This window comes from Strongylocentrotus purpuratus, unplaced genomic scaffold, assembly GCF_000002235.5.
Source record: "Strongylocentrotus purpuratus isolate Spur 01 unplaced genomic scaffold, Spur_5.0 spur5_scaffold_13, whole genome shotgun sequence".
Classification (NCBI taxonomy): domain Eukaryota; kingdom Metazoa; phylum Echinodermata; class Echinoidea; order Camarodonta; family Strongylocentrotidae; genus Strongylocentrotus; species Strongylocentrotus purpuratus.
The window spans coordinates 25,991,931-26,005,463 of NW_022145598.1; the positions used below are offsets into that span (position 1 = coordinate 25,991,931).

Genomic DNA, 13,533 nt, shown 5'->3' on the forward strand with positions numbered 1-13,533 from the left:
AATAAAAGGTTTTCAACTTATGATGCAAGTTATGATAACCGTGTAGGGTACTGGTAAGTCACAATGAAATAATTTCTGGTTTTGTATGAACCGCTTGGTTTTATGAGCTGTGATAAAAAAATAAAAAATAAAACAAGTATCAGCATATAATCATTCTAAGGTTATTACAGTTTAGGTAAAATCAAATGATATTGATGCCTGATATTCACTTTGACGTACAACGTACAAATCGCATGAGAGCGCATGATTGCAGCACTCCACAGGGCTCCAGTTCTTTTGATTATATTTGTATGTTCTACTGCATTGTATGTTTTAAGTTTATAACCAGCTGATAGAGTTATATGTCAGGACTCTACTAGACTGTTTCTGGAACAAATCAACAAGGTTGAAGTGAGTAATTTCAGTCAAAATTATTTTGGTGTTCTCGCCCTATTGGACTGAGGAAGGAAGCCATGCTCAGTTCATCCTATAGCATGTGCTCCACTAGAAGGTATCCATTATTGTCTTGAACTTGAATACAATAGAGGACTTGAATAGAGGACTTAATCCCACTGATCTTCCCACACAATGGGCTGCATTCAACTCCTCCTATTAGTAGCTACTGGTCTCCAAGTTTGTGTGAATGATCCTTGGACATACAATGCCCAGTCATTAGATGCTCACTTTGTTCAGAGTCCCCTTATCAGGAAGCATTTTCTGAAGAGAAGAATTTTGTACAATTCCAATAGCGATGCTTCCTTCCAGATTGAAATACTCAGAGCTGGAGACATTCACAGTAACCCTGGGCCTACTGCACATATTGTAAGTGAAGTTACACCACATGCTCGTGTACAACACAAGTACAGTCATGAGAGTCTTCTCACTATCCAGAATGACTGCAAGAAGCTATTACCACATGATGTTTATTCTACCATCAAGTCTCTTGGACTTAATCGTCAGAGGCCAACTCGTAGAGGAACCAGAGCGGGTCGGCAAACCAAGGCGCGGTCTCACCTCGTAACTACATCACCTCTTCAGACATCTCAACATGCCCCTGCTACACTACAGTCACCTACCTTCTCCGCAGCATACACAGTTACAGCAGAGCAGCATATCCCTGTTGTCGAATTTACACCTAGATATGACCAATGCCCTAGATACCTCAGCAGAAATATCAACAACCTTATCGAGATACCGCGAGTATGCATCAATTCTGCTGGACAGGACTCGCTCAAACTCTGCACTGCCAATTTCAGGTCATTGAGAAATGAGTCAGCAGCAGTAATGGACTACGTTTGTGACAGCAATGCCGACCTGTACGCTATAACCGAAACGTGGCTTACAGAGAATGACGCAGCAGTCATCAATGACATCGTCCCTACAGGTCACAAATTCCTACACCATCCGCGTGCTGGTCGTCGCGGCGGAGGAACAGGTCTTCTTCACAAAGATACCATTGATGTCCGTGAGGGCAAAGCTGGTGAGACAAAGTCATTTGAATTTGCTGAATATCATGTCACCTTTGGATCGTTTCAGCTCAGACTTTTCAATCTTTACAGACCACCTTACTCCGAGAATCACCGCGTTCCCATCTCCACGTTCTTATCTGAATTCAGCGAGTTTATACAACCACATCTGATGTCGAACATTCCTATTATTTTGACTGGAGACTATAACATTCATGTTGATGTTATTGATAATCCTGAGTCAAGATCGTTTAGAAATCTGTTAGAATCTATTGGATGTATTCAACATGTTAACGTAGCTACTCATGTACAAGGCCATACCTTAGATCTGATTATAACTCGTCAATCTGATGATATTGTATTGGGGCAACCTTGGTCAGACTCATTGGTGTCTGACCACATGTCTGTTTTCTGTACGCTTAAAGTTTGTAAACCTCCTTTGTCTGTAAATATGGTCTCCTTTCGCAAACTTTCCACTGTTAAGTTCGATGCACTTAATAATGACCTCGCTTCAAGTGAGCTTTGTTTAAACCCTCCTGATTCTCTTGATGACTTAGCCTCATCTTATAATTCTACTTTACGGTCTATTCTAGATAAACATGCTCCACTGTGTTAAAAAAAGGTAAATAATCGCCCCAGAGTGCCATGGTTTACTGATGATATAAGAATGGAAAAGAAGAAGAGAAGGAAGGCAGAAAAGAAATGGAGGAAATCTCAGTCTGTCTCTGACCACAATGCATTTAAGTTAGCTCGAAACAAGATGTTGTTTGTAATGAATAATGCTCGTACTAAGTATTATACCGACTGTATTACTGACAATAGCTCAAATCAAAGGAAACTCTTTGATGTAACAAAGTCCTTGTTGAACATGACAAAAAGTGATTCTGTCATACCTCCTAGTGTTGATAACCATGATTTTGTCAATGGACTTGGTGACTTTTTGAACAAAAGGTAGTCAAAATTCACTGTGATATCGAATCAGTGTTACATGAAGAGGATATCAGTGTTGATAATTCCTTGGAATACTCATCCTCATCCAATCCACCCAAGTTTGCAAATTTCATGCCGTTATCCCAAAGTGATGTTCGGAAACTTGTAATGAACCTCAGTAAGAAATCATGTTCCCTCGATCCAATGCCAACAAGATTGGTTGTTGAATGTTTAGATACCTTACTACCTGTGCTTACACAAATCATAAATTTGTCATTACATAATGGCAAGTTTCATTCAGGTTGGAAACTTGCCTTGGTTAGACCTATTCCAAAGAAACCCAATTCTGAAATAAACTTCAGCAACTTCAGGCCAATAAGTAATCTCCAATATGTGTCGAAGTTGGTTGAAGGGGCAGCCACTGCTCAAATTCAGGATCACCTCCTTCGTAACAACCTTTTCCCTTTAACACAATCGGCGTATAGAAAGTATCACAGTACAGAAACCGCTTTACTAAGAGTTAAGAATGACCTACTTATGGCAATGGACCAGCAGAAAGTTACATTTTTTGTACTTTTAGATCTCAGTGCCGCCTTCGACACTGTCGATCATAATATACTAGCTGAAATACTACAGTCTGATTTTGGGATTACAGATTCTGTTTTATCTTGGGTACAGTCTTACCTGTGCGATAGGGAGCAACAAATATCAATTGGTAACACCACCTCAAAGAAATTCGATGTTAGATGGGGTATTCCTCAAGGCTCTAGGCTCGGACCCCTCCTTTTTTCCCTTTATTCGAGTCGCCTTTTTGCTATCATCAAAGCATACTCTCAGCACATATCTTGTCACTGCTATGCAGATGATACCCAGTTATACATTTCATGTAGCCCAGTCAGGGAACAAGAACAGTCCTGTGTTTCAGCTCTTGAACACTGTCTAAGGGATCTTCGTAGGTGGATGTTAAGCTGTAAGTTGAAACTCAACGACAGCAAAACTGAATTTCTTATTATTGGAACACCTAGGCAAGTGTCAAAACTTAATATAAATTGTATAACAGTCGGAAATACTGTAGTCGAGCAGTCTATGGTTGCAAAAAACCTTGGTGTCTGGTTTGACTCTCAGTTGAACATGGAGACCCATATATCCAAAACATGCAAAGCAGCCTTCTATCATCTGTACAACCTACGTCACATTCGGAAATACCTAACTCGCACATGTATCATTACATTAGTCCATGCCTTTATAACAAGCAAATTGGACTACTGTAATGGACTACTGTTTGGCTTACCAGAATCTCAGATATGTAAATTACAACGTGTACAAAATGCATGTGCCAAACTCATCTGCAATGCCCCCAAATTCTCTCATGTAACCCCACTACTTCATGATCTGCACTGGCTTCTAGTTCGCCAGAGAATCAAATTCAAAATACTCCTCCTTACTTATAAGGCACTCCATGGCTTGGCCCCCATTTATCTCAGTGAACTCCTGACGTTAAAATCACCCACCCAGTCCTACAGGCTCCGTAGTTCCCATGATACCATGCTCCGGAGTCTTCCACCTTGTAAAACAAAGGTTACTCTAGGTGACCGCGCCTTTGTTAGCGCTGCACCCAAACTCTGGAATAGTCTCCCTGCCACAATTAGACATGCATCATCAATCAATGTGTTTAAAAATAACCTGAAAACCTATCTGTTTCAGGAAAGTTTTACATAGACATTTTCATTGTAAAGCATTCACAGGTTCCCCCTTAGCATCGATTTTAACTTTTAAATGTTTATTTGTATTGTTCCTTTTACTATCATTATGTCATGCGCAGTTGAGTATATACATATAGAAACTGCGCATTATAAATTTACAATTATTATTATTATTATTATTTGACCCATAATAAAAATTAATTAAAAAAAACACAATTCTTTGCGCATATCAATTTATATGCACATCCAAAAGGTGCTCTCTAAGTTTTAAATCATTTATTGATTCCTCTTGCGTCGTTCAATAGAATAGACCAATCTTGAATATATTAGAACAAGACTATTTGATATAAGAATATCTTTGCCTGGAGGTTATTCCTTTAAAAAATAATTTTTATTCGTTCTTTGGCGTGACGCACCCTCTCTAAACGGAACTATATCCCATTTGCATGCCCCCCAAAATGAAAGGTTAAATTCCAACGATATTTGAAAGACATTAACAATTTAGATTTTCCTTCAAAACGAAAGGGCTTGAAAATGGCTTTTAGTGGGAAAATAACGTCCATTAGTTGTCGAATCGACAAGTGATTGCATTCACCTAAGTAATAGTCTGATTTTCAGCCCATTTTACCGAATGGTCGTACGTTTTGTGCTTCACAAAGATTCAATCAGTTTAATTTCGGCCAATACACGTAGTAGGTAATTGATGTAGACAAATGCTCATGTATCTTTACAGCTCATTTCATGTATGTTATTACCAAGGAAACAAAGATGTCAGTCTGTCACTCAATAGTGTCTGACAGTGAAGTCTAGAGGGTAAACGGGTTTCCTTGCATAATTTGAATACTAGGACACTTGTTTAAATTTCACATATAGGACATAGTTACGTGACATATTCATAATTCCTGCAAAGTTCTTCAGTATTTGATGTTGGCTGCAAAAGGGACACAGTACCTTTAATGAAATGAATTGAAAATAAGCTGGGCTATATTATGGGGTTAACCGTTATAGAATGTGAATAACGGATCTGATGTCAGGCTCTAATGATACCGTCCAGGGAATATCTTAACTAGCTTATCAACCGTTAAACGTTTAACACATGAGACGACGAGTCCAATCATGAATTGTTATAAACATTTTCACAGGTTCCCCATATACTAATATGTAAATCAAAAGGAAAAAAGAATATGAGGTTTTGAGAAATGGCACTAATGGTAACTAATGAGATGTATCAGTTGTATTCTCGTGATTATTGAACATTCAATTGTGATTACTTTGTCGGGGTATGAGGCATTCGCGTTTTAACTTGAGGGGGTGAAACATCATGCAGCTACATCTTAAAATTAGAACCTCTCCAGTGAGGAAGGGGCCGCGTGCGTGTTGCCGTGAGACCCAAATAATTAAATAGCCTGTTTAGACAAGAGGAAATTTATACGAAACTCGTACTCGTGTATTTAAAAGTGACGTCGTATAAAGAATCATCGTAGGGTGAAAGAGGCGTACACATAATTAGAAACGTCGTTTAAAAGATAGTTTTATTGAAAAAGGTCAGTTAACATAGCAGCTGGCCAATCATCAGTGCACGCTCACAAATAATATTTCGCTGCATGAAATTGCATAAAATGTGACTTTTGTGGGCATGGATTAATATGAAAGAGGTTCAAAAAGCCGTAGAGATCATGCATTACATTACAGGACTTTTACGGTTCTTAAATGAAGGTGCTTTTACATGACCTTAGAACAAAATATTTTAAGAGTCCTTTAAAATAATTATTCTCCCCCTAGAATCTCATTTAAATGATGTGAGATGAGAATTTACGATATTTTTTTTCTTCATTTCATTTCATTTATTTTTCAGTTCTGAAAAATAATAAAATCAGTATACATTAAACATCAGTGAAGAAATTATGAACTTATTTTAAACAGAACTGGCCAGGGCTCCAAGATAAGCGAAGGTTTATGCCTTGTGAGCACTGACAATTAATTTCATGTACAAGTAAAATACATACATCAGGGGGTTTCTTGTGATGCAAAAGTACAGAGAAGAGAAGAATAAAAGGTATACACTAAACAGAGAGAGAAATAAAGAGAGAGAGAAAGAGAGAGAGAGAGAGGGGAGAGAGAGAGAGAGAGAGAGAGGGGGAGGGGGGGGGGAGATAAAGAGGAAGGGGGGGAAGGGGTGAAGTGAGAAGGAATTACAGTTGATTGCGCACTTCACATGTCGTTTGTTTGTTTTTATTATTGACAAAACTGTGCATGCGTATCCACGAAAGAAATAAATAGCACTGGAAAACAAGGTTCTCGAGAACGGTTATAAGTCCCCTAGAATGATTTTGAAACTGCGAAAAAATGTGACTGATGTGAAATTTGGAGAAATAGAGTACCAAATCATAAGCTGAGGAGACGTCGCAAAAAATTGCAGGGAGTGCCTTTGACCTTCCCCAAATGTCAACTCCCATAGGTTCACGTGCAAAGACAAGCTGATTATTCTTACCCTAGATCTCTTTGAATTGATTTACCTGTAATTTTAAGACATGGTAAACATAAGAGAGGCTCATAAATTTGCAGGAAAGTGCATTATATTTGCCTTCCCAACCCCTTCACAAGGCGATTGGCTTCTTGATTAAACTGTACATGGCGACATGCGCATTCGGGGGAAAAGAGACAACTCCTCATCTCTCATATAGATTAACACGGGAAAACAAGGTTCTTGAAAACGGTTTTAATTCCCCTGGTATGACATTGAAATTGGGTAAAATGAGACTCATATGACATTTGCGGATATGGAATACCACAACATACACTCGAAAAGCTGAAAAGACCTTGCATAAATTTGCAGAAATATGCATGGGTGCTTTTGACTTTGGAAACAATCTGAAATCCCACGGAAGATTGAATGCACTTATTGATTCAGAGCATGAATGCAAATATTAAATCGCGCATCAAAATATGGAAAAGTCACAACAACAAGGAAATAGCTAGCACATAATTCTAGATACTCGAGTGTCTGGTATATCGGGATTGGCTTCAATTAATCGTAACAAGATGAAGGAACCTGATAAATGTATAATGATTGGTTTGCTTCTGTTTATGCATGTGATGACAACCGCAAATGCTGTTGGTGAGTTACATTTAATAATTCGTTTGTACAGCAAGGTACAAAGCTTATCAATCTTGCAATTCTTAAGGGTGATTACGAAGCATTGGTACATGGTTTTCCCATGTGTATTATTGATAGGTGTGTTACCGTGCGTATGTACATATACTCTTTTCACACTGGTTTTGCTTAACCCCGTACTTTGCTTAGCCCCGTACTATCCTTAACCCCGGACTATTTGTTTGGCTTTTCACACTCGCTGTTTTTAGTCCCGTACTAGCGCCTATTCCGGAATAAGAAAATTCCCGCTGTTCTCACTGCATTTCGTTAACCCCGGATATCTTGTATGTTATGATAGGACATACTTCGCATCTGGCCAGCTGCGATACGCTCCATTGCGTAGTACCGGACTATTTTTCGTTTCTGTTCTCATTCATTTGCTTAGAGTTAGCACCACAATTGCGGAGTTAGCCCTGCTATTTTGCAGGGTTAGTTAACCCCGTACTATAGGTGGGGTTAGCCAACTTTAGCCCCCTTTGGTAAAAACCAGTCTGAACAGAAAGTGGAATAGGCTTAACCCCGTACTATAGGTGGGGTTAAGCAAAATATTGCCAGTGTGAAAACAGTATTAGTAACTTCTTCATATTGTGTTGCAACATACCCAGGATACCAGATCACCGTTTAGTACAGTCTTATGGTCTTTTTCTTTTAAAATTCACGTGTAGTTCTTGTTTTTAATCAGATGAAGATGAAGCCTGTTACTTAAATGCAATTGTATTTACAAGGGAGGGCGAGGCAGAATAAGACACATTATATTTTTAAAAAGTCTAACAAAACTTTACCAATGATTACGGTTAGAAAGTGAAACATGAACAAGTAAAATGTTAAGCGATTGAAAGAAATGAAACATAATATATTTTACAATAATTATTTTCGTTTCAACTGAACTGTTTTTCATCCTCCCCAGATTTACGGGATGGAAAACTTTGCCATAATGTCCTAATGCTCAGTCACATACATGGGACTAACCCGAAACTGACGACCAACCGAACAAACTTCATGCATATCATTACCTTATCTAGTTGATAACAGGGGTCCTTATATGCACAATCGAATTGATACATTTTCTTTACCCCAGCTGTTTATAGTAAGTGTCTAGTTCCCATTGTCAAATCGTGTTCCATCATGGAGTTCAAAAAGGGTCTTTTTGCAGCCCGTTTGGATACCTGATGAAATACCATAATTTGCATATCTATCGAACTGTACATCATGAAAGAATGTATCAAAGAACTTTTCTGAGTAATATTGATATAAGTAATCGATTTAGCCATTTAGTGATGCGATTCGACTAACGTAATTCCACAAAATATATAAACATCGGTAAATCATCCCTAAAAATCGCGCGTTTTTTAGCCATTTTGTTTTTCAAATAGTACAAATAATAATAATATTGCATTGTTTCGCTGAAATATGTCGAGATTGCTAAAGTCTTTGTTTTTATATAAAAAGTTGTACTTATATTGCATGATAGTACCAGTATTGCCAGCTAACATCTCTCAGGTTAGGAAATATAGCCATTTTCATTCACATACTGAGTCCCATTGACTATTGTGTGCGAAACATCGTAGAATTCTGTGTATTAGTAGCCTTTAAACAAGGCCACATGCCTGATAGACGCCGAGCGACTAAAAAGAGACTAATCGCGAAAACCTGAATGAACGCCAGAGCGAATTGTCCAGACCTGTGACATTCGTCATTCGGTCGCGCGTTCACTCCGGGTATCTAGACTCATCTCAGCCGCTTAGCCAGAGTCAACGAGGCCTTGTCAAAAGGCTAGTGTATTAGAGGCCGCACTGTTGAGATACTCGTTACCAACATGAATGATATGTTTAAACATACAGTTATCCCTGAAATAAATTGTACCTTTACATCATGTTGTACACGACATCATAGTTTTTGACCATTTGACTAGTCTAAGAGGGGATTATAATTTTCACTGGGATCAGATAGCTGGAAACTGGCAATTGGAGATAAATAGTTGTTGTATGGGTCCAGGGAATATGCATTGTTGGACTATTTAATGATTCCTCCATTCATGCTATTCATCAGATAGTAAAAAAAGAAGAAAAGAAACACAACTGACTTGTGTGCTGTGTTCTGAATGGATTGGCACAAATTTCACGTTGTATGATCGGAATTTGCATTGCGAATACTCTACCTCCTTGCCTGAAAATAAGATGACCAACTACTGGATATTTCTAAATTTTATGGCCTGCAGCCCCCTAGCATTTCCCCCGCAGCCTCTAAAGCAGATAATTCCCTATAATCGATTCTTATATTTTCTCTACTTAATCTATTGATTAGATGCTCACATAGGAACATGCAAAACAATATTTTCATTTTTAAAATCTGATCAGTATGTTGTTTTAATGAAGACTATCATGTACAATCTCCATTATTCTCTTTCAGTATTGATAACTATTTCTTTGTTTCCGGTAAAAAAATAAAAAAACATACTATCATGTATTCCTAATTGTATTAAGAGTGCTATTCGGAAATTTTAATTAATAATAATTATAACATATTTTGAAATACTTTGAGTAGATCGAACCTCCACCTCTCCCTCATCAATGCCCCCCTCCCTCCCCTTTGGCTTCCGCTCTCTCTTTTTCTCTTTCTCTCTCTTTATCTCTCTCTCTCACTATCTCACTTTCTTTTCTCTTTCCACCCTTGTCATCCTTATGGTGCGCTCATTTTCCTCTCTCTATATCCTTGTCTCTCTTTTCTATCTTGATGCTTCATTTCCCCACCCCTCCCCCTCTCCCCCTCTCTCTCTCTCCCCCTATCGATCTATCTTCCTATCTATCTCTCTATCTATCTTACGCCTATCTCCCACATTTTCCTATTTTCTCTATCATTCCTTCTCTATTTCAATATCCCTGTTTTTCTCTTTCCAACCATAGTCCTGTCTATCAGTTCATTATCACTATATATCTTCCTCTCTCTACATAGGGGAAACTCACATCTCCCTGCTGTATTTATATAACCTTATGTTTCTCTTTAACCATCTGCCCTCCCCATTCAACCCACTCTCTCATATCTTTTTGCTCTGTCACTTGCTTCTCCCTTGCATTTAGCCCCTCGTTCTTTCTCTCTCTCTCTCTCTCTCCGGCTCCTAACCATTCCTGTCTCTCCCTTCATCTATTATTAGCCAAAAAAGTATCTATATCTATTGTATTTGCATTGAATGACCGTGTTCTATGACTGCGACCCTTTAACGCTTTCAAGTTGAGTAAACAATCAACATAGAATATCAACACCGCTGTATTTACTACACTTCTGATCATTTAGATTTATTTTCAAAACAAGCTTCTTATTGACGTATCTTACATGATCAAGTTTTGTTGAATAGTATTCTAGTGTATCTTTTATACTTTAAAAAAAAACTTTTTGTTTTGTTTTTTGTTTGTTTTTGTTGAAATGGTACAACAATTTCCATGTGTTCGCTGTAGTAAATGTGTTAAAGCAAATCAGAAAGAACTTCTCTGTACTTCTTGCCAAAACTGGGTGCACATATCATGTTCAGAAATCTCTGTCAAGAGTTACGATGGCCCTAATGAGCATTTTGTAAATTGGGAGTGTTCAAGATGTCTTTTAAACCATCTTCCAAATTATATTGTGAATAATTCAGAGTCCGACGTCGACGATTCTAGTATAATCCCTTATGTAAATCTGGTAAGAACATATCTTTGAAATATGATCAACTTTCTAGTAAAGGGATTCAATTTGTCCACCTTATTGTTGTAAGTCTTTTGTTATATCATGAAGAAATCAAGCAAATCATGTTTGAAAATGAATACAAGTTCTTGCTCTGAATGAGGCTAGCTCTTTTGTAAACAGTAACATGTGTATAATATTCATTACTTCGAAAAGATAGGGATAGAAATGGGGTGGAGTGGCCATTTACGTCCATGAGTCTATTCATTTCAACTTACTTATTCATGATTCTCTTAAACGTTTAGAAGCATTGTGCATAAAAGTTTGTTTGAAGAACACAAAGCCAATTATTTTTTAAAACTGGTATAGATCACCAAATTCAAAAGTCGAGGTTTTGAATCACTATGAGAACTTCTTGGTTTTCGCGAATGGTCTCAATGGGCAACTCATTATTATGGGTGACATTAACTGTGATATCACGAAAACCCCTTTTTTATAGGAAATACGAAAGTTTATAATCAAATAAATGATATTATATATATTGTTTGAAGCAGGTAAATGATACATTGTATACAAGAGTAACCGATAGATCTTGCACACTTGTTGAGCATATGTTAACGGATTATCCCGATAAGGTAAAGTCGTTTGGTGTTATTCAAAATGGTATTCATTATATCAGTTACTTGGTGTGGAAATTTAAACATTCTTCCCAAAGTGAAACATTTGTATCGTTCAGAAAGTCGAGAAATGTAAATTTAGAAGCTTTCAGGTCTGATTTGCGTAATCAAAACTGGAAGAAAGTAAAAAAAGTTTAGTGATATAAATGATGCAGTTAGTGAATGGGAAAAGTTGCTGTAGAAGAAGTTAACAAACATATGCCATTAAAGACAAGAAGAGTAAGAAAAAACCCTCCCCATGGATGAATAGTGAAAAGCATACTTTAATGATACAGAGAGATAAAGCAAAACTGAAGGCCAAAAAGAGAAACAATGATGAGTTATGTAAACTCTACAAACGCATGAAAAATAAAGTTTCCACCGAGATAAGAAAATCCAAACTTGAACATAAATACATATGTGATAAACTATCCGACTTGAAGTCACAAACATAAATGAATCTTGGACAACACTCAAAAGTTTAATGGGTAATTGTAATTCTTCTATAAATCTAACAGCACTTTCCCGAAAGAAAATTGAAGTGTAAAAGCGAATGAGTTTAATAACCGCTTGGCAGATATAGCGACAAAATAATGTATGCACAAATAACAAAAGGGCTAATAACCGGCTTTATTCCCATGGTGAAAAGGTTTCTGACAGAAAATTTAAATTTGTTAATGTATCTCAATCTTATGTAATAAAAAAAGTAATGTCAATGAAAACAAAAAAGTCCGTCGGGTTAGACGAAATTTCTATGTTTATTCTTAAAGAGTCAATATTTTGAAATGATTGAATCTTTTACCTTTTTAATCAACAAATCTTTATCAGAAGGGGTTGTGCCTGACAAATAGAAAGTCGCAAAAGTAATACCGATACACAAAAAAGGAGATAAACTTGATTTCAACAATTATAGGCCGATCTCACTGTTGCCTTGCGCCTCTAAAGTTATGGAAAGAGTCGTTCAACGACAATTGCTTGAATATTTAAAGTGTCATGCCTTGCTTACCCCAAATCAGTCAGGTTTTCGTCCAAAACACTTCACCGTGACAGCACTAACCGCAGTCACAGATGATTGGTTTTACTCTATCGATAAAGGTAATTACATTGCAACAATGTTTGTAGACTTGCAAAAAAAGCCTTCGATGTGGTTGATCACCTAATCCTTGTATCTAAACTTGTATCTATGTGTTTAACTGGTGTAGAATTACAGTAGTTCAAACACTATTTATCAAACAGAAGAATAAGAACTTCGGTAAATAATGTACTTCCTGATGAAAGATTAACTACGAAAGGTCTGCCTGGGGCCCCTGTTGTTCATTATTTGTATAAATGACATAAATTCTGCTTTCAACACCTGAACGGTCTATCTTAATGCAGATGACATGGTCATTTATTATTCACATACAAATCCAAAAGTGGTGGAAAATGTTTAAATAAAGAAATTAATAGCCTTGATGCGTGGATGAATAAAAACAACTTAAAGATCAATTACGACAAAACTGTATGCATGTTACTAGGAACACATAACATGCTTAAAAAACTAACCGCTTTTGAATATCAAAATCAAAGAACAACAGTTGTCCCAAGTAAAGAGCTTTACATATCGGTGTACATGTGGATGAAAAATTAAAATGGGATGTTCACATTAAACAGACGTGTAACAAACTAAGTAAAATGGTTATTTATTTATGTAGACTAAGACAAATTGTGAATATGTCTGAATTGAAATTAATCTATAATTCCATCATATTACCTCACTTTGATTACGGGGATGTAGTATGGAAATCTGCCAGCAGAAACAGTTTAATGCAACTCCAAAAAATATTCAAAATTGGGCCGGTAGAATCATATTAAAAGTTAACCCTTATTTGCATACTTCTACCAGTCAAATTCACAGCTGTCTTGGTTGGGAAATGGTACGTGAAAGGCAAAAAATCCATTTATTACTCCTAACTTACAAAACATTACATAACATGACCCCTGAATAT

At 37.1% G+C, this 13,533-nt stretch overlaps 1 protein-coding gene across 1 annotated transcript; it reads left to right on the forward strand.

Annotated features, from left to right (window-relative positions):
* The first annotated feature begins 237 nt into the window (after positions 1-237).
* On the forward strand, positions 238-4,253 carry LOC115923067. The gene is made up of 2 exons (XM_030983252.1): positions 238-1,645; positions 3,828-4,253. Exons 1-2 carry the CDS (start codon positions 568-570, stop codon positions 3,860-3,862), a joined length of 1,113 nt encoding a protein of 370 aa, XP_030839112.1. The 5' UTR covers positions 238-567; the 3' UTR covers positions 3,863-4,253.
* Positions 4,254-13,533: the final 9,280 nt, after the last annotated feature.